The 27,467-nt window shown below is 44.4% G+C and overlaps 2 protein-coding genes and 2 long non-coding RNA genes across 4 annotated transcripts in view; 2 read left to right on the plus strand and 2 right to left on the minus strand.

Moving 5' to 3' along the window:
- Positions 1–2,898, plus strand: part of Lama4 (laminin subunit alpha 4) — a 126,148-nt gene extending 123,250 nt beyond the window's left edge. The window contains exon 38 of the mRNA XM_051175545.1: positions 2,611–2,898. Within this exon, the coding sequence (XP_051031502.1) occupies positions 2,611–2,756 (146 nt within the window). The 3' untranslated portion in view covers positions 2,757–2,898. The remainder of the gene's footprint in view (positions 1–2,610) is intronic.
- Positions 2,899–5,167: 2,269 nt separating this feature from the next.
- Positions 5,168–6,577, minus strand: LOC127215230 (uncharacterized). The gene is made up of 2 exons (XR_007833924.1): positions 6,439–6,577; positions 5,168–5,381 (listed from the first exon to the last, which is right to left on the minus strand). It is a non-coding gene; the product is annotated as an uncharacterized LOC127215230 (long non-coding RNA).
- A 1,051-nt stretch (positions 6,578–7,628) lies between these two features.
- Positions 7,629–11,030, minus strand: LOC127215231 (uncharacterized). The gene is made up of 3 exons (XR_007833925.1): positions 10,911–11,030; positions 8,434–8,462; positions 7,629–7,778 (listed from the first exon to the last, which is right to left on the minus strand). It is a non-coding gene; the product is annotated as an uncharacterized LOC127215231 (long non-coding RNA).
- A 3,112-nt stretch (positions 11,031–14,142) lies between these two features.
- Tube1 (tubulin epsilon 1) lies at positions 14,143–27,400 on the plus strand. Its single transcript, XM_051175546.1, has 12 exons — positions 14,143–14,189; positions 14,321–14,394; positions 15,037–15,089; positions 15,335–15,392; positions 17,720–17,835; positions 18,810–18,931; positions 20,525–20,712; positions 20,913–21,088; positions 21,944–22,084; positions 23,795–23,935; positions 24,259–24,433; positions 25,888–27,400. The coding sequence occupies exons 1-12, from the start codon at positions 14,165–14,167 to the stop codon at positions 26,044–26,046; spliced, it is 1,428 nt and encodes a 475-aa protein (XP_051031503.1). The 5' UTR covers positions 14,143–14,164; the 3' UTR covers positions 26,047–27,400.
- Positions 27,401–27,467: the final 67 nt, after the last annotated feature.

Genomic DNA, 27,467 nt, shown 5'->3' on the forward strand with positions numbered 1-27,467 from the left:
TACCACACTGTACACACAGTACCACACTGTACACACAGTACCACACTGTACACACAGTACCACACTGTACACACAGTACCACACTGTACACACAGTACCACTGTACACACAGTACACACTGTACACACAGTACCACTGTACACACAGTACACACTGTACACACAGTACACACTGTACACACAGTACCACACTGTACACACAGTACCACACTGTACACACAGTACCGCTGTACACACAGTACCACTGTACACACAGTACCACTGTACACACAGTACACACTGTACACACAGTACCACTGTACACACAGTACCACACTGTACACACAGTACCACACTGTACACACAGTACACACTGTACACACAGTACCACACTGTACACACAGTACCACACTGTACACACAGTACCACACTGTACACACAGTACCACAGTACACACAGTACCACACTGTACACACAGTACCACAGTACACACAGTACCACTGTACACACAGTACCACACTGTACACACAGTACCACACTGTACACACAGTACCACTGTACACACAGTACCACACTGTACACACAGTACCACTGTTGTGAAACTGTGTCAGTTACTATCCTAATACCATGAAAAAACACAATGGCCAAGGCAGAGGGCTACAATCCATGATGATCACATCTCATTAACAAAGCACAGGGCAGAGAGAGCAAATTCAAAATAGTGTCTTTAAAGTCCCAATGCCTGCCTTCAGAGCCACACTTCCTCCAACCAAGCCCCCAAACAGCGCCAGCTGGGAACCACATCCTGAAATACCCGAGCCTGGGAGACATTTCTCATTCGAACAGTCACCAGTTACCATAGAACACTGTTGATGCTGGATGGTACACTGCCTGCTGGCAGGGAAAAGGCCTCATCCCATCCAGCACTCGCTGTGAATCACCTGTCTAAGCTAGCATATCTCTCCTGTGTGAAAGTGACGGCTGTCTGTCCCGTGTGACAGCGTGTCTGTCCCGTGTGACAGCGACAGCTGTCTGTCCCATGTGTGCGTTACAACACTTGTTCTTCCCTGTACCTGAACTGTTCACCTTGTGATTCAAAAGACTTTATGGCAAATCATGCAGACTAGAATTGCTATATTAATTATTTCCCTCAGATGATTGTCTGCACGAACCAAGAGTAGACAGCTCAGGCAGAATGGAAGCCGTGTTCCGCTGTGCACAGGGTGGTGGAGGCCTTAGAAGGTTCCTCTCACGCTTTCAGTCAGTTTGTACTCTGAGGATGACGTACACGGAGCAGCCTGCAAACATGCAGCCACTGGGAATTAGATACAGATAAAAGGAAGGGCTCTCTGGTGCCGCTTTCACATCTAAGGCTTTATGATTGCCATTCTAAAGACAGGTGCTCTTTCCACACTTTATTTTCAGTGCACAGCTTCCCTGCATACTGGCCCTACACTGCACACAGGATGCTTAATCATACTGGCCCTACACTGCACACAGGATGCTTAATCATACTGGCCCTACACTGCACACAAGATGCTTAATCATACTGGTCCTACACTGCACACAGGATGCTTAATCATACTGGCCCTACACTGCACACAAGATGCTTAATCATACTGGCCCTACACTGCACACAGGATGCTTAATCATACTGGCCCTACACTGCACACAAGATGCTTAATCATACTGGTCCTACACTGCACACAGGATGCTTAATGATAGCTGCTTGGTGCTGTTTGCCTGGTGTCCTATTTCATTTTATGTCCCTTCCTGAGTCAGATCCCCAAGTATGTTTTTTATTTTTTGGTTTTTTTTTTCTTTTGTCTGCCACTACTCACATAGCTGTGTGTTTATAAGAATGAGCTTTGACTAAATGGTTTTTAATTTTACAATATTTATGAGCTCTCTAAGTTGCTCTAAATTATATTGCTTCTCTCTTCCCAACACGCCTAATTGTATCTGTATCATTAATAAGCACCAGTTCTTCTAGATGCCTTATTACAGTGATGAGAAGATTCCCTGACATACCACAAGACACCTGTGTCCACACCAAATCCATGCTGTCTTCAACTTCCCTATTTATAGTTCTTAAGCACTGAGCTAGGGACAATTACATTTCACCTCATTTGAATTAATCATTTTCCCGCTATTTCTATACGATTGGCAAACATGTAGAGGCTTAAGGGCAAAGGGTAATGGAGATAGGAATTAAGCAGAAACATTAACTCTGTCCAAAAAGTAACTTGAGAGCTCACATTCCTCTCCCCTTCTCGGCAAAACACAGCAAGCAAATGAGGTCTCGTGGAAATGAACTCTGGACAGCACAGGTAGATCATGAAAACTCACTGCTGAGGCTTCACGAGGCAGCAGCAAGCTTCATGCCTGGAAGACAGCCACAGCATGCACAGAAATGTGATCAGAGAATGCGTGGCAAACATTAAAATCCCCCTGTGTTCTCATTCTTCAAGAGCAAGGGCTGGTCCCGGGAGGCCGCTAGAGATCCCGTGCTCTCAGTGATGTGGAAATCATTTTGACAGCCTGCACAATTTTCCGGTTTTTACCAGGAGGTAATACTGGAGCTTGGAAGCCTCCCGCTGACATTCTTCCTTTTTGTGTTTCTCTTTTTCAGAGTCTCTACTGACACCGCGTTTGGCTCCCAGCAAACCCTTCACAGGCTGCATCCGCCACTTTGTGATTGATGGGCGCCCAGTGAACTTCAGTAAAGCAGCCCTGGTCAGCGGAGCTGTGAGCATCAACTCGTGCCCCACAGCCTGACCTGGCCCGACGGACTGCCTGCCTACAAGAGCTCTTCTAGCACTGAAATAAACACAGAGCCATTGGGGGAGGGGGCGGGACTACCTCCCCATCGCAGCTCTTACCTGGTTGAAGGGGATTTCAATAAATCAGAGACAGGCCACTTCCTATTTCTTATTTGAATTTACATGGCAAGCCAAAAATATCTGCGGTGGACAGCAAATGATGAAAAGGCGGCAGAATTCCTTCTAATGAGAGAGCATGTTCTTCAGCTGGCAAAGTTACTGCTCCTGTCTCTAATAAAGTAGAAGGGCTTCCAAACCAGCCCTGGTACGCAAGCCAGGTGTCACTGTGTTCCCGGTGAGCCATCTCTCAGGGGAGATCGTTCAACTTATTCCCTACTGCTTTCTCTTAGATTTCCTGACTTGTTCACAACCTAAAATTAGATGACGGTTTTCACCTTTAGAGGAGTGTTTTCAGTCTGCAGCAGGGGTACCTGGTTTAGTAACAGCTCTAATGGAGTATGCTTTTATGGGGCCGGGGAGATGACTCCGAGTGTACATAGAGGTGCTTGAGCTCAAGCCTAATTGAGTTAGATCCTCCACACACACACACACACACAGTTTCAGGAGAGTTACCTATAGCTTCCCAACAAATGCCATGTGTGCATCAGCATTCACAGGGCACGTGTAAGTATGCACACATACATTCACACATATTTTTTAAAGGAAATTACGTATAATTTAATATTTTCTGGACTGAAAGGAGGCCACCTTTCTTCAGACAAACTCCAGGAGCTCAGCCCAGTGCTTGGCTGTGGGTCACTGCATCTGTTTCCATCAGTTACTGGATGTAGGTTCTATGATAACAATTAGGGTAGTCACTGATCTGATTAGAGGGAACAGCCCATTCAGACACCTCCCTCTCTTCTATTGCTAGGAGTCTTAGCAGGTGTCATCCTTGTGGATTCCTGAGCACTTCTCTACACCAAGTTTCTTCCTAACCCATAATAGCTCACTCTTATCAGAGTCTCCCCCTGTGTTCCCTGATTGAATTATGGTTTGTGGTACCTGTCTTTTTTTCTATTTCTTAAGGGAATTTTCATTTCCTCTTTAAGGCCCTCTATCATGTTTGTAAAGGTATTTTTAAGATGGCTTTCCCCTGCTCATCTGTGTTGGAATGTTCAGGTCTTGCTGTTGTAACACCACTGCTTTCCTGTGGGGCCGGATTGCTCTTTGTGTTGTTGAGTGTGTCCTTACTCTGTGTCTGCCCATCCCTCCCTCCAATCAGGACAGGTGGGGCCTGTAGCTCCGGTGGCTGACGGTGTGGGGTGGAGGATGGTTGGTGGGAGGGGGTACTGCTGCCTGGTCGCTGGGCGCCATGAGTGGGGAAAGGGGGTGGGGATTGGCTCTAGAGAACAGTGCTCTCCAGCCCGGATCTCAGTCACTCACCTGCCCTTCCAGGTGGCTGGTGGGGAGGAGGGCGGGGCATGTGGGGATGGTTGGCCGAGTGGCGCTGCTGCCTGGTCGCTGGGGATGCCACGGGCGGGTGAGGAGCCGGGACAAGGGGCCCAGAGATCAAGGCTCCCCGGCGCTCAGACTCGCGCCTGTCCCCCAGTCATACAGTTTTAAGGTTATTTACCAACTCAAACTCTTTCTCCCCCTCCATTGCCTTTAAAAGGAAATTGTGTGTGTGTGTGTCGCATGGCTAGAGGCACATGCATGCCATGGTGCACGTGTGGAGGTCAGAGGTCAGAGACCTTGTCATGGAGTTGGCCCCTCCTCCCATCCTTGCACGAGGTTCTGGGGTCAAACTCAGGTCAGCCTTGTGGGAGAAGCAACTTTCTCCCTGAGCATCTGCTGCCTTTTCTGCTCTTCTCTCCATATGTTGTTCTTTTACTCCTTACCATTGCTGTTTTCTCTTTAAACGGCTTACCTGATGATACATGTTTTCAAATTAGGAGTTGGCTTATTCAGATCCATCCTGTTGTTAGGCAATTGTCAGTCTAGATTTAGTTTTCTTCTTTATGGAGTATTGCATTTTTACTTGATAGACAACTATGTTCATTAGGGTTCACCTTTAGTCTCAACTTATTTTCAAGCTTTGGTAGAGTTACACTGCATCTCTTTGTAGAGAGAGTTTAGACCTACAGAGGCAAGACTCAGAGCCCAACGTATGCATGGCCTCTTCTCTTTAACTAATGAAAATTCAAATGTCTCAGCTCTGTATAAGCTCTGAGCATCTGGCCTTATGGCCAGCATGGATCAGCTTTATCTTGAACTAGTAACTAGTAAGCATCTCTACGGTGCTTTCTAAGTGTGAAGTAGTCCGCCTTTTCAGATGTAACCAGTGGCTCACCACTGTGTGTGTTCTGCTGACCATTTCTTGTTTCTATTGAAATCAAATACTCGCCTATTGGCATCACTCAAGTTGTGCCACCACCTTTATTTGTTTACGAGACAGACCATAAGATGATACTGGCCCATTACCCTTGACCTAGCCAACCCTCGACAGAAGACTTAATGATGCTATTTGGGATGCATTTCCTTGCTGCTTGGCACAGGTGGCTTTCTCATTGTTGCGTAGACAGTGATGGGAACATCCGTTATTGTCAGGCAATGACTTCCAGGGCATCTTCGCAGTTGCCTGAATGAAAGGGCAAGTGATATGCAGTTAAGATACTAAATGGGGAGTTATTTTCCAAGCAAAAAAAATTAATATCTTTTCAACTGCTTCAAATCTCTCTGAGCCCTCTGGATGTCATAAAAGTTGTTAACACAGAAGTCCTGAAGAGATCCTATGCTTACATAGCAAAGAAAACATGCCTGTTGCCATATATTTAATTATAGGAAATTCATAAAAACAAAATTAATGCTCTAGTAATTCATTTTCAAGGGTGTGCAGTAATTACTAAATAGCAAGAATACATAAATGATTATAGTATAGAAATTAATTCAGACATGAACCTTCAATCACTTTGGCTGAATAATTTCAAAACTAGGACATTTGTAGGGTGAAAGTTAGCAGACTAATGTTCAAATGTTGATAGAATCTCACAGTTAAAATAACCCTTAAATGACATGAGTTCAAAATGCATCTAGTAACCGAGTAACTTTTCTGACACTCCCACCAAATAATCAACCTTGTATATTTTAGGCAATTTCATCCATAAGTAACTCTAGCTCTTTCTTAATGAATTTACCTTACTAAGCTTGACTCTGTGATGTCCCCCAAACTCTAATCCACTAAGAGAATTAGCAGTGAATTCTTTGTAGTTTTGCTATGTTAAATAGTAGAAGAGTGAGACAAACCCTATTTAGAATCGTTTGCTACAATTTTGTAAAAGTGATTTCTCTCATAGTACTTTCACACTCTACTGTACTTTCAGCTAATGGTCTAATCCGAGTGACACTATCTCTTTTTTACATTTGTAGTCTTATACCTAGAACAATACCCTTCACATAGTTATCCTGGCAATTTGATGTTGCTCTTGAGAATACAGACACAATGTAGATAAAAATGTATAGGTATAGGGAAGGATGGGTCTAGACTTACAAAGTTATAAAATATAGACTGCTGAATCTGGGTTCTCTTAGTACTAATTTAATTATAGCAGGGTTTGATCCCCAGGTTTAATTTTTCTTGCTCATATTGATGATAGCCAATACCCATAACCTCGACTGTCAAGGCAAGTAAACCTCACCTATTGGGTGACGCCTCTTTCCCATTACAGGCAGCACTGGAGCTCAGGCCTGATTCTAGCCCAATCGAAGAATCTCCTCCTTCCACTGGAAACCTCCTTGGCTGGGTCCCAAACCGAAAAGGCATAATTCACTGAAATCCTAGGGTACAAAGTTAAAATAAAGATGGCACTTATCTTCAAAGACAAGTTGACATTTTAATGCTATAATTTTGTTATATGTGTACAAAACCATTCATAAGGTGATACCCGAAAAAAAAATCTATGAGATACTTTATTATACAAATAGCCCTTATAAACAATTTAAAGTCTTGTGACAAATCAAAATAACTCCAAGTAGTATAATAAGCAAATATGCCAAGTTGTGGTTAGCCTGTGTTGATAGTGGTATCTTTACTGGGGGGCAAGAAAAGATCAAATCCCCTCCCCATGCTTACTGAAATCAGCGAGCTTGAGTCCTCATTCTCTGCCCTTCCATGCCTCTCCGCTTTGTAGGCGCTCTCTGGGTAGACTTTCATGCCGTCAAGGCACCTTAGATAACCCTTTTGTTCCTGTAGTCATTTAGTCCACCCATCCCGTGTTACAGTGTGTTAGCTAAGCAACTGGCCTTGGGAGAGCTGGGTTAATGAGTTAACATTACAATGAGTCATCCCAACATCATGATCTTAGTGAAAACACTTACATATATTACCAAGGGGAGAGAAAGAGAGAGACATTGCCAAGTATCTCTTGGTGGAGAGAGAAGCAAAAATTCTCCCTATTGAGAAGCACTTCCCTAATTGTTTTAATAAATGGTCTAAATGTCTTCAACCATTCTTTGTCCATCTTTGTCACTATTTAATCCTTTATAGTTAGAAGAGTTTGGGCACACAATGGACATTTAATAACTCTATCTTGAATAAGTTTACATATCTTCAACTATTATATACAAGGAATAGGAACCAAGAAATGTCTTTAAAGTATTTCTTGTGCCAGTATTCTATTAATAATAAATATTTACTAGAATTAATAATAAGACTAAACTATTAAGTTCTAAGAATTTGATTGGTAGACTGAGGCCATTATCAAGAAAGGGGATTTTATTCACTGATGATCTTGAATAAACACAGTCACCTGTGGTTTAATATAACTGTGTAATTTAGATAACATTAATCTTTGGCTACCATGCTCAAGGAAACATAGACTTACCAAAATAGGCCAAGTCTGATTCCTGTAGAGGTGAATAAATCAATTGCTTCTGCTGACTTTCCATAGAAGGCCTGACTTGCCAAAGGAATGTTGATCAGTGCTCCAGTGACAGCAGGAATTATGACGTCAGAAGATTCTTTCACATTACTTCCTGCCTGCTGATGAATGCGACATATTGACTGGCTCACGGCTTTGCTGACAAGATGAATGTTCAATAAAAACGAATCGCTTTAGAGTCTCAATGTTACGTATCTTATCTACGAAGACATGTAACTAACCTCTGCATAAACTCATGCCCCTGCTTCTTCCCACTTTGTACACCGTTTCCTCTTTCCCATTACCTTCCAGACTTCCTGTGACGATCAACAGCAGCTCATTCAGTCTGCCTTCACCATTCTCCCACCTCAGGATAGTGAAACTCCGAGCCAGGCTCTCTGTGCCTCTGCCCTTGGTCACACTAAATTCTGACTTCTTCACATCCTGGGCCATTTCTTATCGTGCCTGGCCAACCTCTTTTTCCTGTTTCATCCCCCAAATGGAGGGAATGTGTACACTCCTGTTCTTCTAGTTCCTTCTCTGCTAATGCTGTCCTTCTTACCCCCAGTTCTGGGCTTCGGCGGTCACAGCTACTCCATTCTACATCCTACTTTGGAGTGCTTTAGTTTAACCCTCAAGCCAGACAGTAATCTACCTGTCTACATGTGGTAACTACATCTTATACTCTGTCTCCATCATTGTGCTCCAGACCTTAAGTTAAAGAAAACTGGCATCTTATCTAGGAATGAAGTTTATGTTGGATAAAAATCTTACCTCTATCTTCTTTCTCTTTTGAGGGTTATCTGTAAATATATTGATCACAATTTCATTTTAGAGAAAACTAAGTTTAACTTACTGTGTCACAGTCACACATTGAAATAATTGCTGCCCATTGTTAGCTAATACATGACTAACATCTAGCCAGTTAAGATGGCAAGAAAAAGTTTAAGTTGGTGTTTTTGAGACAAGGGAACAGTGGAAAGATGATGGCCATGAATTTTGACAAGATGTTAGCACTGAAATTCTAAGCAGATTACCAAAAGTTTATATGTGAAATGGCATTAAAACTACAAAGTAAAATTATCTTCAAGGCTACTACTATTCTTTAAGTCCTTTTAGTAATATTTTAGTGGTTTATTTGTCACAGATTTTGTCATCTCCTGTGCAGGTGGACTAATGAAATCAGACAACAGACTTGCTCCAAATTTGGCAATTTTTATTTTCTTCCAGGTTTTGCTCCACTATTTCCTGGCTTTCATTTTTACAGTAAGAAGTCTGATATGACCAGATGTGCTGGCACGTACCTTTAATCCCAGCACATTAGGAGGGAAAGGCAGATCTCATGAGTTCAGGGCCAGTCTGATCTACATAATGAGTTCCAGGACAGCCAGGGCTGTATAATCAGACCATCTCTAAAGGAGGAGGAACTCAGATATTATTCTTTTTATCTCTTGTTTACTGATGTTCTTGTTTACTAATTTTTTATTTGTGGCCCTTCCTTGATCTATTTTATCTGAATATTTTCCTAGTTACAGACATCATGTTTGCATACTGGAAAGTATTACCAGACAATGAGAATTTTACATTGCTGAAGAATTTTACTAGTCTTCTAAGTCCTTTTAGATTTGGGTCTGGAACACGGAAACACAGTTTCTGGAAAATCAGTTTTATGTTTCCTTAAGCTACCTATCTCTGCTACCTAAATATGTGGATTATAAGGAGTCTTTGCTCAGGATGTTGTGGGTGTGAATTGGACAGGCCATGACCATGTGAATTAACCTGCTACATGGAATACTAATTGGCATTTTAAAAACAGAAGGCATCCTGAGTTGGGGATGTAGCTTGGTGGTAGAGCATTTGCCTGGCATGTACAAGGCCATGAGCTTAACTCCAGTACTGCAAGAAGGAAAAAAGAAAACCCTGTCATTCACCACACGAAGGAGCCTCTGAAAGACACCCTGTTAAATGAAACACACCAGGCACAGTGAGGCATCACTCCTGTTTGAGAGCTAATGGGTTAAGGAGGAGAATGAAATGATGGTTATCAGAAGGGAAGTAAAGAGATCTTCAAAGGGCACAAAGTTTTAGTAGGTTGAAAAAGAGATTTTAGAAATCTATTGAATAGCATGATGATTATAGTTAATATGTTCTAACTTCCAAGTGACAATAAATTTTAAGTATTCTCACTATAAAAAGGGTAAGTATATGAGGTAAAGTGTGTGAATTTTATCATCCCATAGTTTAAACATGTACCAGCTGTATCCAGTAAATGTGTACAATTATTATTCATCTATTTAAAATAAGCCAGCAATGGACCCAATAATGGCAGCCCATCCACCTAGGTACCACCCTCGACAGCCCTGAGCGACATCTGTCTTATGCAGAAGATGAACATTTAAGGCTGATTGTGTCTCCAGTATTACAGATCCAGTATTACAGAGTTTATCTTGGTTTGTACAGACTCAGGTCCAAACTTGGGTACTACTACAACCACTCATGGGAGTGGCTGGCAAGAGTCATCCATTTTCCATTGTTTTACATTACTAAGTGTATCTGTCCTGGTGTATTGTGTGTTATCTGCTTCAGGGGCATTTATTCATCTTATGCTGCAGAGCTGTTTTGCCTCCCCCATGAGTATTATTTTTAATAGCTTCAAAAATGTCGCCTTTCCCTCAGCATTCTCTGTGACTACGTCAAGCCTTTTCTCTGTATCAGTAACTTGATTTCATTCTCCAATCTGCTTTTTCCATGATGTAAAAACGTGTTCATTAACCCTTAAAAGCAGTTTTGTCTTTAATTGGTTTCCTTGTTTCTTTTATCTCAATTCTGCCTGTATTTCCTTTCCCAACACATTGTTTTAGTATCGGCTACTGTACTCTTGCGCTGTTCCACAGCACTTAGCAGGCTCTTTTCTCTTCCTTGGGTTAGACTTTATCTCATGCCATCTTCCTTCCTCCTTTTCCATTTCCCCCCTCCTTCCTTTTCCATTACCCGTCTACATGGCTATGCATGGCCCTCTTCTGCTGACATTTAACATGTAAAATCTTGTTGAATGCATTTCTCCTATGTATTAATCAGTTATTAATTACATTGACACAATTGGACCCCCAAAATCTCAATGACTTCATTTAAAAAAAAATCTTGCTTGTGTGACTGGAGACAACCTGCCATTGAGCTGTTTCCATCTTGGCTAACCTAAATGTGCCTGCCCTAAAGTCCTGGTGTGACTGGTGTAGAAGGTTCTTCCTCACCTGGCAATTAAGCAGACACATCTGATTCACTCCAGACTGAAGTTACTGGCAGAATTCGGAAGGACTTGCTGTTGTGTGACTTCTGGAGAATGACGGGAGCTACAGCGTGGGCAGAGCTCTGCAAGGGCCAGAATACCGAGCTAGTTGGCATCCAAATCTACTGATTCAACCTAATCACAGCAAAACGTACACATCTGTCTAAGCTTTGCGACTTTTGGGAGCCCCAGATTTGAGGATTTCAACAGTAAGACCCAGAGTCTCAGGGTACCTTCACTACTGACTGTGTGACTGACTCCCAATAAGCAGGCAACAGTGAATCCAGCAATTTCAAATTTTTCTTGACTAAAATCTTCCCCTTAATTACAAGAGATTGAACAAAGGTGTAAAACAGCCAAACAAAAATATGGAAAGGGCTCAGCGACATCAACAGCCCACTATAACTTCAAATGTCACATTTTTCAAAAATGTCTAATAACAATTACTATCTATCTTGGTGGCAGAATATGGTGTTCTAACCAATCCAATGCCATGGTTCATATCACAACACACTAAGGGCAAGTATAGTTTAACTCTTGTTAAATCGAGACTAAGGGTTTTGTAGCTTCTCAGAAATTTTGTGGGAAAAATATTCATTTCACTACAGTACTAGAGTTCCTGAGGATTTGTGTATCTGTTAAGTGTGTGGAAGCAAGATGTGACCATGAAGTAACATGATGTGTTTTCCTTAATCATTCTTCATCTTGTTTTTTAAAGACATTGTTTCAGTTGAACCTGGAGTTCACAGATTCAGCTATACTCCAGGATCCTCCCACTCCACCCTTCCAAGCCGGGACACCCAGGCTCTGGGTTTCTTTCTAAGTGCGGAGGATGTGCATTTAGGCCCCCACGCTTCTGTGGCAGGCATTTTATTAACCGGGCCATCTCTCCAGCCTAAATTCTTAATTTAGTTCTTAATTTAAATGTTGTTTAATTTACTCAGTAAAAAATCAGTTTCTGGAAATAACTGATTTTTTTTCAAACTTTGCAATCCTCCCTTTTTTTTTTTTTTTAGTCCCGTCTACATCGTACATACATCAAATGCCACAACTCCGACCCCATCCATTTCATCTTACACCCTAGTTCACTGACTATTCCTGCTCTCCTTCTCTGTGCCACATTATACGTTAGGTCTTATCTTTTTGAGCACATCGTGAATGTGTGTTCAGTTACAGTGCCCGCTGTCTGAGGCTGGGTCCATGTCTTAATTGCTTTTGGATTCTCCAGAAACCTTGGAGCTACTCTGCGGTTGGTCTCTAAAGGCTGTGCCATCTGTCTGGTCAGGTATACCTAGCTCAGGCCGTGCCCGGAAAAGCCTATTTGCCTGTGAGCGTGTGATTATGTGTGAACCTGTGAGCCTGTGATTGTGTGTGTGAACCTGTGATTGTGTTTGAGCATGTGAACCTGTGATTGTTTGTGAGCATGTGAACCTGTGATTGTGTGTGAGCGTGTGAGCCTGTGATTGTGTGTGAGCGTGTGAGCCTATGATTGTGTGTGAGCGTGTGAGCCTGTGATTGTGTTTGAGCATGTGAACCTGTGATTGTGTGAGCGTGTGAGCCTGTGATTGTGTGTGAGCGTGTGAACCTGTTATTGTGTGTGAGCGTGTGAACCTGTTATTGTGTGTGAGCGTGTGAACCTGTGATTGTGTGTGAGCGTGTGAGCCTGTGAGCGTGTGTGACTGTGTGTGCATGTGAGTGAGCCTGTGATTGTGTGTGAGCGTGTGAGCCTGTGAGTGTGTGTGAGCGTGTGAGCCTGTGAGCCTGTGATTGTGTGTGAGCGTGTGAGCCTGTGAGCCTGTGATTGTGTGTGAGCGTGTGAGCCTGTGATTGTGTGTGAGCGTGTGAGCGTGTGAACCTGTTATTGTGTGTGAGCGTGTGAACCTGTGATTGTTTGTGAGCATGTGAACCTGTGATTGTGTGTGAGCGTGTGAGCCTGTGATTGTGTGTGAGCGTGTGAGCCTGTGATTGTGTGTGAGCGTGTGAGCCTGTGATTGTGTGTGACCCTGTGTGACCGTGTGTGACCGTGTGTGACCCTGTGTGACCGTGTGTGACCCTGTGTGACCGTGTGAGCCCGCCCCAGCCCGGGATCACTGAAGACCCTGTGTAAAGTCCTCTGGGAAACCACGTCACCCGCCGTTACCAGGGCCTCGGGGCTGCGGACGCCCAGGGGTGTTGACAAGGCAGCTAGGATTTACCTGCCGCTGGCCAGTCGCTATGGTAACGGCCAGCCGCAAAGGCGCTTGCGCGCAAACCCCGCGTCTGGCGGAAGTAGGGGCGGTGACTTCCGGCCGCTCCCGGCAGCGCGGGAGGAGGGCGAGAGCGAGGAGGAGGAGGAGGAGGGCGAGCGGGCGGGAGGAGGAGGAGAGCGGGCGGGAGGAGGAGGAGGAGAGCGGGAGGAGGAGGAGGAGGAGAGCGGGAGGAGGAGGAGGAGGAGAGCGGGAGGAGGGAGGAGGAGAGCGGGCGGGAGGAGGAGGAGAGCGGGCGGGAGGAGGAGGAGAGCGGGAGGAGGGAGGAGGAGAGCGGGCGGGAGGAGGAGGAGGAGAGCGGGCGGGAGGAGGAGGAGGAGAGCGGGCGGGAGGAGGAGGAGAGCGGGAGGAGGAGGAGGAGAGCGGGCGGGAGGAGGGAGGGAGAGCGGGCGGGAGGAGGGAGGAGAGCGGGCGGGAGGAGGAGGAGGAGAGCGGGAGGAGGAGGAGAGCGGGCGGGAGGAGGAGGAGGAGAGCGGGAGGAGGAGGAGAGCGGGCGGGAGGAGGAGGGAGGAGAGCGGGCGGGAGGAGGAGGAGGAGAGCGGGCGGGAGGAGGAGGGAGAGCGGGAGGAGGGAGGGAGGGAGAGCGGGCGGGAGGAGGAGGAGAGCGGGAGGAGGAGGAGGAGGAGAGCGGGAGGAGGGAGGAGGAGAGCGGGCGGGGGAGGAGGAGGAGAGCGGGCGGGAGGAGGAGGAGGAGAGCGGGCGGGAGGAGGAGGGAGGAGAGCGGGCGGGAGGAGGAGGAGGAGAGCGGGAGGAGGAGGAGGAGAGCGGGCGGGAGGAGGAGGAGAGCGGGCGGGAGGAGGAGGAGGAGAGCGGGGGGAGGAGGAGGGCGGGCGGGAGGAGGAGGAGGGCGGGCGGGAGGAGGAGAGCGGGAGGAGGAGGAGGAGGAGAGCGGGCGGGAGGAGGAGGAGGGCGAGCGGGCGGGAGGAGGAGGAGAGCGGGCGGGAGTGCTGCTGCCGCCGCCGGTCCTCCCGGGATGACGCAGTCTGTGGTCGTACAGGGTGAGCCCCGCCCCTCCGTGCACCGGCCCCGCCCCCGTCGCCCCGGCCACGCCCATCCCGGCCCCGCCCCGTCGCCCCGGCCACGCCCCCGGCCCCGGGGCGCCTCCTAACGTCCCGTCTCTTCCCCGCAGTCGGGCAGTGCGGAAACCAGGTGGGCTGCTGCTTCTGGGATCTGGCGCTGAGGGAGCACGCCGCGGTCAACCAGGTGCCCGCCCGCCCCGAGCCCGAGCCCGAGCCCGTCACAGGGCCCCCCGCCAGCCCGCAGACAAGAACCGAGCTCGCTGTGTGGACCGTGCTGGTCTCCAGCTTGGAGTGACCCCTCTGCCTCTGCTTGCCTAGTAGTGCCACTGCCATGCCCAGCCCTCTTGGGCGAGCTTATCTGCACCGTACTTGCATTTTTATCTGCACCATAAGTTGCACTTTTTATCTGCACCGTACGTTGCGTAGGATCTTCTCTTGTGGATTGTAGCTGCTTTATTTTTAAACCCATCTTGCTGTAAGACACAGGCAGAAGAGTTTGGCCTTAAGTTTCCCCAATTCTCAGCAGCCTCCCTTTCTTTCCTTTTTAAGTTGGTTTTGGAAGGCAGCAGGCGCTGTAGGTGAAAATAGAGAACACATCAAACGATCAGGAATCGCAAGACATTCTCCCTTGGTGTGCCGGCTCTGTGATGCTATAGAGCTTACGTTTCCTTCGTTCCCTCACACATTTAATCGGGAGTTCTGTTGGTATTTTACTCTTTAAACGCAATTGGAAGAACTCATCTAGGTTGCTTTTTCTTGTAGAATTACTAAAATTGAAGGACTTTGGGGAAAATGAACTTAAATGCTCTGTTTGCTTTGCTTCTAGAAAGGAATTTATGACGACGCAATAAGCAGCTTCTTCAGGAATGTGGATACCAGGTAAGGGTCTCAGAGTCAGCCCAAAGGGTCCCGGAAGCAACCCCTGCTGTCTGCACTTCTGTTTGCAAGCCTGTACTTTGAAATGAAGCTTCAGGAAGAGAAACCTGCAGTTTTCCCAAAGGGTACCATGTCATGTGTCAGTGGGGGTGGGGGGTGACAGATTGTTTTGCTGATTACTGTGTAAACGAAAGTGAGCACTACCAGCCCTGGAAAATCTGTGACCCATTCCAATTCCTTTGTTTTAGAGTGGCCGGTGATGGTGTCAGTATTTCCAAAGGAAGAATATCTTCTTTGAAAGCCCGAGTAAGATATATTCTGGGATTCTCGTAACATGGCTGTGCAATTCGTAACATGGCTGTGCAATTCGAGTTCATTGTTTCTCTGCAAGTTTGCTTTTCCCTTCCAGTTGTTGGTCAGTAGTCTTTGACTGTAAGAAAAAGAAAGGTTAGCCAGGCGTTGGTGGCGCAAGCCTTTAGTCCCAGCACTTGGGAGGCAGAGGCAGGCAGATCTCTGTGAGTTCCAGGACAGTTGGGGCTACACAGAGAAACCCTGCCTTGAAAAACCAAAAAAAAAAAAAAAAAAAAAAAAAAAAAGAAAGAAAGAAAGAAAGAAAAAAGAAAAGTTTAAATACTTTGTAAGGAACCAAGGTGCTGGGGTCAGACCTGGTAGTAGAGGCTGAGAGACCAGCCAGCAGCAGAGTGGCACCTGAAGACCCCGCGTGATCTCTGATGGAAAGCAAAAGTGCGTGCCAGTCAGCACGGCTGATGAACGCAGCGAACACTGGGGAAGCCAAGCACCAGGCTGTGGCGGACTCAGCAGCGACCACAGCCGCACAGCACCAAGCGTTCTCGCGGAGGAAGCTTCCTAGGAAGTGCTTTCTCGGTGGCAGCCAGAGGCTGCAGGAATGTGCTCATTTATCCTTTCCTAGTGGTGCCCGGTGCCTTCCCCTGCTCACTGATAAGGTGGTGAGAAAGCTCAGTTATGTGAGGAGAACTGGCATCCCAGAGTCGAGCCAGAAAGAAACTGCGACATCTAGACCACTAATTACACATGGTGTCTTAGGCTGCAGGCACACAGAACGCTGTGAATCCGTATTCTGCTTACTGCCATATAGCTCTGGAAGCGAATAAAGACTTCTATATTCCTGGAACAGTGTTGACTGAAGCCTGGGGATGCCTAAGCGAAGACTCAAAAATACTCTCAACGTTTAGTTAGCTCTCGAAGGTAGAGGAAACCAGGGGCCTGGCGTGTCTAAGGGAAGATCAGGAGAGCTAAGTCAGTTACTAGGACTAATGATTGTGCAAATGCCACCTCAGCTGGGGCCAAATCACAGCAAATGCTGCCTCTTGTCTCCCCCATCGGCAAGGCAGTCAGGTGGTGTGGCTTACTCAGCTGTAAACTTCCATGCACCATATCCGGTCTGCTGTGGAACAAGACCAATATAATTGTCTCATAATCTTTTACAATTTATAATCCTACATGTAATTTGTTCAGTCAAGACTCTCTTGTTGGTGCAATGTCTGCATTTAAGGTAAAAATTACATATTGTCCTAACTCCCTCTCCCCCCCCTCCATGCTCCCAATTTGCTCGGGAGATCTTGTCCCTTTCCCCTTCTCCAGGGGACCATTATATCTCTCTTAGTGTCCTCCTTGTTTCCTAGCTTCTCTGGCAATGTGGATTGTAGGCTGGTGAGCCTTTGCTCTATGTCTAAAATCCATATATGAGTGAGTACATACTATGTGTGTCTTTCTGTGACTATATTACCTCACTCAGGATGGTTTCTTCTAGTTCTATCCATTTGCCTGCAGATTTCAAGATTCCATTGTTCTCCCCCCCCCCCCACTGAGTAGTACTCCATTGTGTAAATGTACCACATTTTCTCCATCCATTCTTCAGTTGAGGGGCATTTAGGTTGCTTCCAGGTTCTAGCTATTACAAATAATGCTATGAACATAGTTGAACAGATGTCCTTGTTGTATGAATGTGCATCTTTTGGGTATGTGCCTAAGAGTAGAATTACTGGATCTTGTAGTAGACTGATTCCCATTTTCCTGAGAAACCACCATACTGACTTCTAAAGTGGCTCTGTATGGGTTTGTACTCCCACCAGCAGTGGAGGAGTGTTCCCCTCTCTCCATATCCTCTCCAGCATAAACTGTCTTTGGTGTTTTTTTTTTTTTATTTTAGCCATTCAGACAGGAGTAGGATGGTATCTCAGAGTTATTTTTGATTTGCATTTCCCTGATGGCTAAAGGATGTTGAGCACTTTCTTCTTTTTGCTTTTTTGTTTTTGTTTTTCGAGACAGGGTTTCTCTGTATTGTTTTGGAACCTGTCCTGGAATTAGCTCTGTAGACCAGGCTGGCTTCGAACTCACAGAGATCTGCCTGCCTCTGCCTCATGAATGCTGGGACTAAAGGTGTACTCCACCAACCCGGCTAGGGTTCCATCTTTCTAAGCTGGTTTAAAAAAAAAAAAAAATTTTTTTAATTCTTACAATAGATTACATAAAGGAAAAATTCAGTTAACCTCAGATTATGAAAAAGAACACTATAACTTATAGCTCATGGATTCTTGAATTTATACATTACTAGAGAAAATAAATATGCTCAGTATAAATTCTCTTTTCAGGCTGTTTTGATTGACATGGAAGAAGGAGTAGTGAATGGAATTCTCCAGGGGCCACTGAGAGATGTGTTTGATAACAAGCAGCTCATCACTGATATCTCTGGCTCAGGAAATAATTGGTAAGAGCATACTGAATGCCCTTTAAAAGGCTGAGTGTCCATTGCCTCACCCTCACAGATCCCGCTGTAATGAAATCAAAGCACGGTTTGCCACACAGAAGTATCGGCCTTTCTGCCTCATCTGTTAGTAACTAACTGATGCTGCTGCTTTATGATGCTCGGAAGCTGCCGGGATCTACTTTTACTCCTGCTTTTGTTTTTAGTAGAAAATTAATCCTGAGAAATCGATATGCTAAATTCTTAAGTTTTAAGTACTTTTAAAAACTATTTTCTGATGTTCTTTGATTCTTCAATTTCTCCTGTTTGTCTAAATCAATAGAATTAACAGAAGGATATAAGCCAAACCAGGATTCTCCTATCCGAGCTGACACAGGCTGTCTTAACTATATAATCTCTTTAATGGAGAAAACCTGGTCCAACAGTTAAAGAATTCACACTGATTTGTTGTTGTTCTTGCTTAAAAATTAAGTTTGCTTCACGCCGTTTGTTCAGATGTACAGTCTTAAAGCGTAGTTTGAATTCCGTGTGTCAGGAGACCAGGGACAGCCAGTCACTTACCAGTCTTCCCGACCAGCCGCCTAGCCTTCCTCTGGTTGTATATAACTTGTTGTGTAATGCTTGCGTGCACTAAGCTCATGTAATGGGACACCATTTTTATCTTGTGTCATAGTGATCCTCCAAGATTTGATAAGCAAAGACAACTTAGACCTTTCACATCATTTTCAACCATTGCCATTTCATCTAGTAACGTGATGTGGCCAGTTTTTCCCATTGTTAAACAACATAAATTAGTTTGAAATTTTGCATTTCATTGTCTGTTGAGTTAACCTCATTCTGCTTTTTAATATGTAAATTCGCTGTAGTTCAGAGTTTCGTTTAAATGGAAACAAAAAAATTATAACTGAATTCTTATTTTGTTTATAATTTATCTATGGAAAAATTGAAAATAACTTAATCTGTGTTCTTGCTTTCAGGGCCGTGGGTCACAAAGTTTTCGGAAGTCTTTACCGGGAACAGATTTTAGAGAAACTCCGGAAGTCAGCCGAGCACTGTGATTGCCTGCAGAGTTTCTTTATCATACACTCCATGGGAGGAGGTAACACTCACTCATTTGCCTGGAATGGAGTTACATGTGATTGGGAATTCGGTTTGCAAACACAAGGCTTATTTTCAGACGTGATACCTGCTACACCGACCTAGCAGACATGTCCGTCCTCTTCACACTGAGACACAGTGTCAACCAAAGGTTCCTGCTAAAGAACCACGCACAGAAAAACAAGCTCACGATGCTTTACGTATTGTGCTGGGCCACATTCATGACTAGCCAAGAGCACATACGAACCATGACGTGGGTTGGATATACCTGACAGAGTATAGGTGTACTGCATTGTTTGTGTATTTCAGCTTTTCACCTTAAAAATGTGTGAAGTCGTGGCTAAGCTAGCTTACTGGGTGCAGTGTTTATGCTACAAGCCTGAGTATCTGAGTTTGAGCCACATAAAAAAGCCGGGTGTGGTGGCACATTGCTTGTAATTCCAGAACTAGGGAGGACGAGGCAGATAGATAAGAGACAGCTGGCATGAGGCTCACTGGACGACCAGCTCCAGGCCAGTGGGGCTGTCAAACAAAGCAGTGGACACATTTGAATAACAGCTGACATTGCCTTTGTCTTCACATGCTTGTGCAGTGCACAAGCACACACATAAAAAACTGAGACTCACTGTTAGCCAGTCTTGCTGTTTTCAACTTTGGATTTTGTTTTCACTTCTAGACTCTCTTGTAATATTTCAAACACACTCCAGTATGTGTGCACTTTTGAGAAATGCTTGTTAGTTCCTATGTCCCAAGTGGAATTGAGTTCTTCTGGCATCGTCTTTTTGGCTTGCCGTTATGAGGATGCTGATACTCTTTTATTAACCACCTTCAGACCTCCCCACACCTCCCTCCAGTAAGAAAACTGATTTCAGTTAGTTCCTTAACAGCCACTCATGTCACAGTACTTAATCATGAGCTTGAAGCATGCCTGCATTGCTTTGTTTACCCAGATGAGCCTGTAATTTGCAATGGAAGTGTCTTGCTCTCCTGTCTATAAAGCAGAAACATGACAATGTGCTAATTTTAAAATGGTAATATTAACAAGGTTTGGAAGAAAAGCTAAGTCAAAGGATCCACTTTTCTCCTTTAAGTCAAATTTTTCTACATTTGTGTAAACAAAGTTATTAATGAGATTTCCTAGTTTCTGCTTTTAAATAAGTAACGATAGCGTGTTGTGTTTGAAACTTTGTAAACAAAGTGAATGTATTTTATTGGGTGTTTGAAGTTGCTTGAGGACATGATAGTTTTCTGTATCACAGTGCATATCTTGAGAACAAAACTGTCAAAATGGGTTTTTGTTTTGTTTTTTTAGGTTGCTTATTATCAGGAATACTGGATGCTGTCTTAGTCGAATTTTTCATATTCAGTTTGTTATCTAATGACTTAAATACAAAAAAAAAAAAAAAAAAAAAAAATGATTAGAGAAAGCCATCCTAGGCTCATGCTCAGAACCTGAGATGGGATTCTCCACCTGAAGCCCTGACAGCCTGTGCTCTGAGCTGAAAATTATGCCTACACATAAAACACTCTGGGTTCTTCAGGGTTACACTCTGAACTATCTGTGTTGTAGTCACACTGAATTTTTAATCCTCAGGAACAGGGTCTGGACTTGGCACTTTTCTGTTAAAGATGCTTGAAGATGAATTCCCAGAAGTGTACAGATTTGTGACAGCGGTATACCCTTCCAGCGAGGACGATGTTATCACCTCCCCTTATAACAGTGTGCTGGCCATGAAGGAACTGAGTGAACATGCAGACTGCGTACTGCCCGTTGACAATCAAGTAAGACACATCTTATATACATGTAATTGTGGGTCACGTGCCTTCCTTTTGTTCAGTGTCCTCTTCCGTTCCTAACCGTCTCCATGTAAGGGAAAGAATAACTTCGGATTGTTTTTCTTTTCTTGCCTTGCAAAATGTCATCTAAGTTGTTCACTAATAGTTTCTTACCCAATGTTTTGTTTTGTTTTGTTTCCCTCAAGTCTTTATTTGACATCATTAGCAAAATTGATCTTGTGGTAAATTCCGGAAAGTTAGGTACAACTGTGAAGCCTAAGAGTCTAGTTACGTCGAATATGGGGGCCGTTACAAAGCGCCACAAGAAGCCTTTTGATGCAATGAACAACATTGTGGCCAATCTCCTCCTCAGCCTGACCAGGTAGCCCATGTGATGTTTACATCTAGTGTTGTTTTGTTCCTTTGTTTGATTTGGGGGCACTGCTAGACCCAGCTCTTGAAGATGTTGAAACAAGCACTGGACCACTGGGCTACAGACCCAGCCCAGTCCATTGTTCTGAGTTGTAGGAGCTTCTATTGTTTCTCTGTCCATATATTTGTCTGACACCTTTCTATTAGTTCTTTGAAAATTTCTTACAACATAGTTTGGTCATACTCTTACCCTTACGGCCCCTTCTTCTACCCAACTTCGTGCCTGGTTTTTGTTCCCATCAGGCCAATTTGTGCTGCCCAAATCCTCACTCTGTGTTGTGTTTTCATGTGTTGGCGTGATAAGCCAGCCTTTCTCCAAGTGTGCTACTCAGAACACGAGTGTGGGTTCTGTGATCAGCAGTCTCATACCGCCACTGCTGGAAACCAGTTAATCTGTACATCGTTGTCATCGGATCCAAAACGATTCCATGGCGTGGGTCTCAGATCTCCCAAGTATTTAAGATTATGATTCTGAGTGTATTAGTCAGACCCTTGATAAATTTAATAACATTTCCACAATTCACCTCTATGTGTGTAACTCAATATAAAGTCTGTTTAAATAGGGTACTTTTACATGTATAATGAACAAATATAATAGAGGTTGCTTGCACATTAGAAATCTAGAAATAAGAATTGCTAGGCATTGTTGTATTTTAGCCTTCTATTCATGATAATCAATTTCAGTGATTCAGAAACAAAGGGTCCATTCTGCTCTGATTAGTGTATAAAGAATCTGAGAAAATGGCCTGCTGAACTACTGTTCTAAATGAAAAGGTTTCTCATTGTTGGAATGTTGACCTTTTAGCTCTGCGAGGTTTGAGGGGTCCCTGAATATGGACTTGAATGAGATCAGCATGAACCTGGTTCCTTTCCCTCAACTTCACTATCTTGTGTCGAGCCTTACACCACTGTACACTCTGGCAGATGTCCATATTCCCCCCCGAAGGTAAGATAGAACTGGGCCCCATTTTCCTGAGAACTTGAAGTGAAATTTCAGTGAAAAGACTTTATATTAACTCGGGTTATTTATATCATTTTATTGCTGAGAATCATGTAAAATTTAATTAACGAAAGCCATTTTTCATCAGGCAAATACTTATTTAGACGGTAAGTAGTTTTAAAATGTCAGTATTACACTGAAATTGAACCTGGTAACTAAATTTCTAGACTTTTGAAAATTAATAGAATCTGGCAGGCTTGAATCCTGATTCTGTTGCCAGCTGTAGGATCTTGGGTAAATGTCTTATATTCTCTTACTGTTGGTGGATACATGAAATGATGTTCTGAAGTTCTTACCACAGCCAAGCACCATAGAAGGCTCTTACGTGGTAGCTATTTCAGACCACCTTGAAGATACTTTTAGGGCCAGACATGGTAACACTTGCCTTTAACACCAGATCTCGGAAGGTAGAGACTCTCAGACTCTGAGTTTGAGGCCAGCCTGGTCTGTATAGACCCTGGCGGTCTACATGGTAAGATCCTGTCCCCCTAAAAAAAAAAAATTTTAAAAGAGAGGGAAAAATGTTTTTTAGGCTGGTTATGGTGTCACACACCTGTAATACCAGCACTTGGGGACCAGAGGAAGGACATTCATGGGTTCCAGGTCAGTCTGGGATGCACAGTGAGACAGTCTCAAAAATACAGAAACCAAGAAAGCTGGCTAGGTTGTTGCCTGGTCGGTGGAATGTGCCTAGCATTCAATAAGCCCTGGGAAACCCCCAGAACCCACATGATGGCTCACAACTCACTGTAACCCTGGTTCCAGGGGCTCTGGGGCCCTCTTCTGGCCTCTGGGATCACCAGGTTTGCATGTTGTGGTGCACAGACAAACACACATATTACTACCCTGATCACGTCTTTAAATGTTTATTGTGTGTGTTTGTGCTGTGGAGTGTTTGAAGAGCAGAGAACACCTGTGGAATTCTCGTCTGCATCATGGGGTCCCAGGGATTGAATGCACCCTGGTTGCCAGGCTTGATAGCAAGCACCTTAATCTGCTGAGTCATCTTGTGTTTCCAAAGGGCTTTGTTGTTGTTTTAAGATTTTGTTTTAATTACGTGTATGTTGTGGGTGTGTATATGAGCATGAGTACAGGTGTCTGCAGAGGGCAGAGGCAACAGATTCCCCCCGGAGGTGTGTGTAAGCTGCTCTACGTGGGTACTGGGAACTGAACTCAAACATGCTCAAACCACAGAGCCATCTCAGTGGCCCTCAAAAATACTTTTTTACAGTTAAAGTTTTGGTAAAGTAACAGTTCTATAGTTCAGGAATATTACAAGTGATGTTAATAAACCTTATTTGAGCGAATAAAGTTGTGCCAGCCAGTAGCTAGGACTCTTTATCTCCCAGGGATCCTATAATGACCTCAAGGGAAGCGATGGATGGGTCATGATCCATCCCTGACGTTCACTGAGCCATCAGCACTTACCAATGTGAACTCACCAAATGTAAACTGGTAGTAAACATTTCCCCCCATCCTTTTGAGACAGGATCCTCTTTGAGGCCCTGGCTGCCTTGGAACTCGCTCTGTAGACCAGGCTGGCCTCGAACTCATGAGTCCGCCTGCCTCTGCCTCCTGAGCACTGAGAATATTTTCATTATATAATTATGTTAGAAGAGAACATGTTGTGTAAGCAGTGGCCCTTTCCTGTTGTAGATTGGACCAGATGTTTTCCGATGCCTTCAGTAAAGATCACCAACTCATTCAAGCAGACCCCAGACACAGTCTCTACCTCGCCTGTGCCCTCATTGTTAGAGGAGATGTGCAGATTTCTGATCTTCGCAGAAATATTGAAAGGTTTGCCTTTATTTTTTAAGATAATTCACATGTACAGTCTGGGACATTATAGTGCATGGTAGTTAAGAAAGCCTTTGTTCAAATTATAGTAAAATGTGACGGTAGGTGAGTGGCTGCTTCAGCACAAAGCCTTGTTTTTGTAAGCACTAGGTGAAATGTAAGAGGCTTCATCATACTGTCATGGGATGCTGCCAGTGTTAAAGACAGATGGCAGATTCCACCGATGCTTCTGCTGATGTCCTTGTTTTCCTTACGGGGGCTGAGCCGCTGTAACGTGGCATGTTTAGTTCCTTCGTTCTTACCTTAGGGTGTTTGTATCTCAGATTAAAACCTGCTCTGCAGTTTGTCTCCTGGAATCAAGAAGGCTGGAAGACGAGCCTGTGTTCAGTGCCGCCTGTGGGTCACCCCCATTCACTGTTAGCGTTAGCAAACAACACGTGTGTGAAGCCCACCTTCGTGGAGCTGAGAGAGAGGTTCCTGAGGCTCTACAAGAAAAAGGTACTTGCAGGCCTCTGTGACTGCACCTGCTTTGTGAGCTGTGCTGGAAGTCGGGGCTGGAGTGGGCAGCATATCTGCCTCACTAGGGGCAAGCAAAGAGAAGTTCACCTGTGCTATTTTATACCTAAATGAGACACTCTGTGAATCCATGGGATTTACGCAATATGCTAACTTTGTTTAAAATGTGTATAATGTATTCTGATTATATCCCCCACACTGCCCTCTCCCCAGCCCTCTCCCTCCGGACGGCTGCTTCCCAACAAGTCCCCTGGTTTCCTTTCGTTTCCTAGTGACACTGAGTTTGACGAGGGTTGCTTGCAGGAACACGAGTGTGGAGTTTTGCTGGTGCGTGGGCAGCGGATCAGTGCCTACCTCACTGAGCAAGAATGACCCCCTCCCCCCAGCAAACGTTAACTCCCTGTAGCCCTGCGTTGGGGGTGGGGCCTCATGAGCCCCTCCCAGCCAGCTTCACTCTGTTGGCAGACTTCCTCCTAGGCAGGTAACGTAACAGCGCCCGCCGTGAGCCCATGAGCACAGAGGCCATGCACGCTCGCCTCACTCTTTCCCAGATTCTGGCTTGCAGTGTGCCCGGAGCCTTGGTGAGGCCGGGGGTGTGTGCTGGGGTGATTCTACAGATGAGTACTCAATAGTCAGTCATTCTCCTGTTTGGACTAGTTATGCGTATCTGCACTGTCCACTGGGAGGAGAAACAGAAACCGTTGTGACCAGTATTGAAAGCAGCATATTCTGTGGATAGAGATATAGATGGACAGTTTAGAACGTGTTCAGTTAGCAAAGCAATGGCAAAGATGGTCCCTTACATCCTGTGATCTCCTGAGTCTTGGGCTTTTGGCCTGGGTTGCAGCTCCAGTGTAGGGAGCCTCAAATCCACTAAGTCAGTCACGCCAGTCTAGTACTAGTGGACGCATCCTCAGTCATATTTACTCAGTTCCTGTTTCCCATTTAGAGCTTAATGCTTTATGCTTTTTTAAAATTTTATTTAATCTTTCGCTATTTCCTACACACATAGTACCTACTTTGATCATATTTCCCCATTATTCTCTCCTATCCCCCTCCAGCCGAACCCTTCTGCTTCTTAGTCTTCCCTATCTTCTTGTGTGTGTGCGCGCGTGTGTGCACGCGTGCATGTGCGCCTGTGTGTGCACGCGTGCATGTGCGCCTGTGTGTGCACGCGTGCATGTGCGCATGTGTGTGCACTTGTGTGCGCGTGTCTGCCTGTGTTTTCCTCACTGTCATTAAACTGGGGTTCCTTGAGTGAGTGTGGGTGGGAGGCTCCTTCCACGGAGGACTTACTCGCCCCTTCGCCAGCAGTCATTAACTGCTTATAGCTCCCAGGGATGGGTGAACGACCTGTACTTTAACAGTATTGCTCTATGAGGTAGTTGTGTGTCTTAAGTTCGTGAGGTGCTAATGTTGGAATGTTTGAATTACAGGCTCACCTCCATCACTATCTGCAAGTTGACGGGATGGAGGAGGGCGCTTTTGCAGAAGCTGTGTCCTCTCTGTCAGTACTCATACAGGAGTATAATGAACTTGATGCCACCAAGAGCATGCCTGTGCAGGACGTGCCAAGGCTAAGCGTGGCCATGTGAGGGAAGACACTAAAAATGCTTTGTTATTTTCTGGATCACTGGTTTTCCCCTTTGTCTTTCAGCATCTCCTGTGATTGAGAAAGCCTAATTTATTCTCCATGCTATGAAACAGTGGTTTCTATTTTGTTGGACCTTTTCTGTACCAGTGTGTGCGGTCACTTCTAACGATTTGTCAAAATTATGAGAGGGCCTGGCATGGGGGTTCATACATGTAATTCCAGTGTGTCTGACTATTCAGGGCCAGCCCGGGCTATGCAGTGAGAGTCGATGTAGAGTGAAGGAGTGGTTTTTCAGCGCTTTGCTTTATTCGTAGCTTCCTTTTGCAGACCGTTTCACACTGGTGAACGGCTCAGGAAAGACTGTACACACCTTTTTTATATTTATACTGTATGTTCATACTCTGTAAATGCTGAAAAGCAGCTCCTAGGGATGGACGAACGCAGTGTGTGTGATGTCTGTGGGCTTTCTGGAAGGTAGTTTTTATTAAAACTGATAGACTTGTTCTTTGAGTGATAACATGTTTATACTCAATACAATCACAGCGTAGACACCCAGTCACTTTTAAAATAAATAGTTTAAACCACGCTACTCATCAGGGTCCATCATGTCAGCGTTTGCACAGTGAACAGAACATTGCTAAGCTTGGTGTCATCATCTGAATTTTGTAGTAAGTGGTTATTATCTACAGACATTATTTCAGTCACCATAATCTTTTGAATCTTTAATGTTGTTTTTAGTCACTATTTATATTTCAGGTTCATTGGTTGGTTTATCCTTCCAGTAAATAATTTTTGGGGGGGAAATTCTTTTTGAGAAAAAAATGATCTGTTATGCTTTGTTTATTAATATTTATCTTTCTTTCGCTAAGTAATTGTTCTCTTTTTTGGTTTTTATATTGATAGTTTAGGATTTTTATAGTATTTGGTATAAAAACTGCAATATTACAGTTATTAACAGTAGTCCCAGACATTCCGTTTTCTCCTTCCTAGAAGAATCTTAACTGATATTCAGAACGTGGCGATGAAAATTATAGATACAGTTATAGTATCTTATTTCTAAAACCCTTGCTTTCACCCTGATTATTGTGTAATAGGATCTGATAGACTGTATTGCCAATTACAGAATAACATTTTAAATTATGTCTTTACATCTGTATAAAATGTTTTCTTATAAATTATATTTTTTACTATATATAAAATCTTTATATGGTACCATGTATGTATATATTATGTAATTATAGGATGTACTCAAGAAATGAGTTATATTTAGATTTTTTCGGGCATTCCTTTTTGTTTTACTAGAATACTTTTTAGAAACTTGTGATTTCAGAAATAAAGCCACCAAAGAATGATGAGTGGTTCTTTCTGTTTTAAACCCATTAAATAAATCTCCACCCTTTTACAGCTACTTTAGTTTTTTCA

The sequence above is a fragment of the Phodopus roborovskii genome, unplaced genomic scaffold (assembly GCF_943737965.1).
Source record: "Phodopus roborovskii unplaced genomic scaffold, PHOROB, whole genome shotgun sequence".
NCBI lineage: Eukaryota > Metazoa > Chordata > Mammalia > Rodentia > Cricetidae > Phodopus > Phodopus roborovskii.

Coding starts and splice junctions, on each gene's coding strand:
- Tube1 (XM_051175546.1), top strand. CDS start 14,165: ATGACGCAGTCTGTGGTCGTACAGG. Junction 14,395..15,036: donor AGCACGCCGCGGTCAACCAG/GTGCCCGCCCGC, acceptor CTTTGCTTCTAG/AAAGGAATTTATGACGACGC. Junction 22,085..23,794: donor GTCCATATTCCCCCCCGAAG/GTAAGATAGAAC, acceptor TTCCTGTTGTAG/ATTGGACCAGATGTTTTCCG.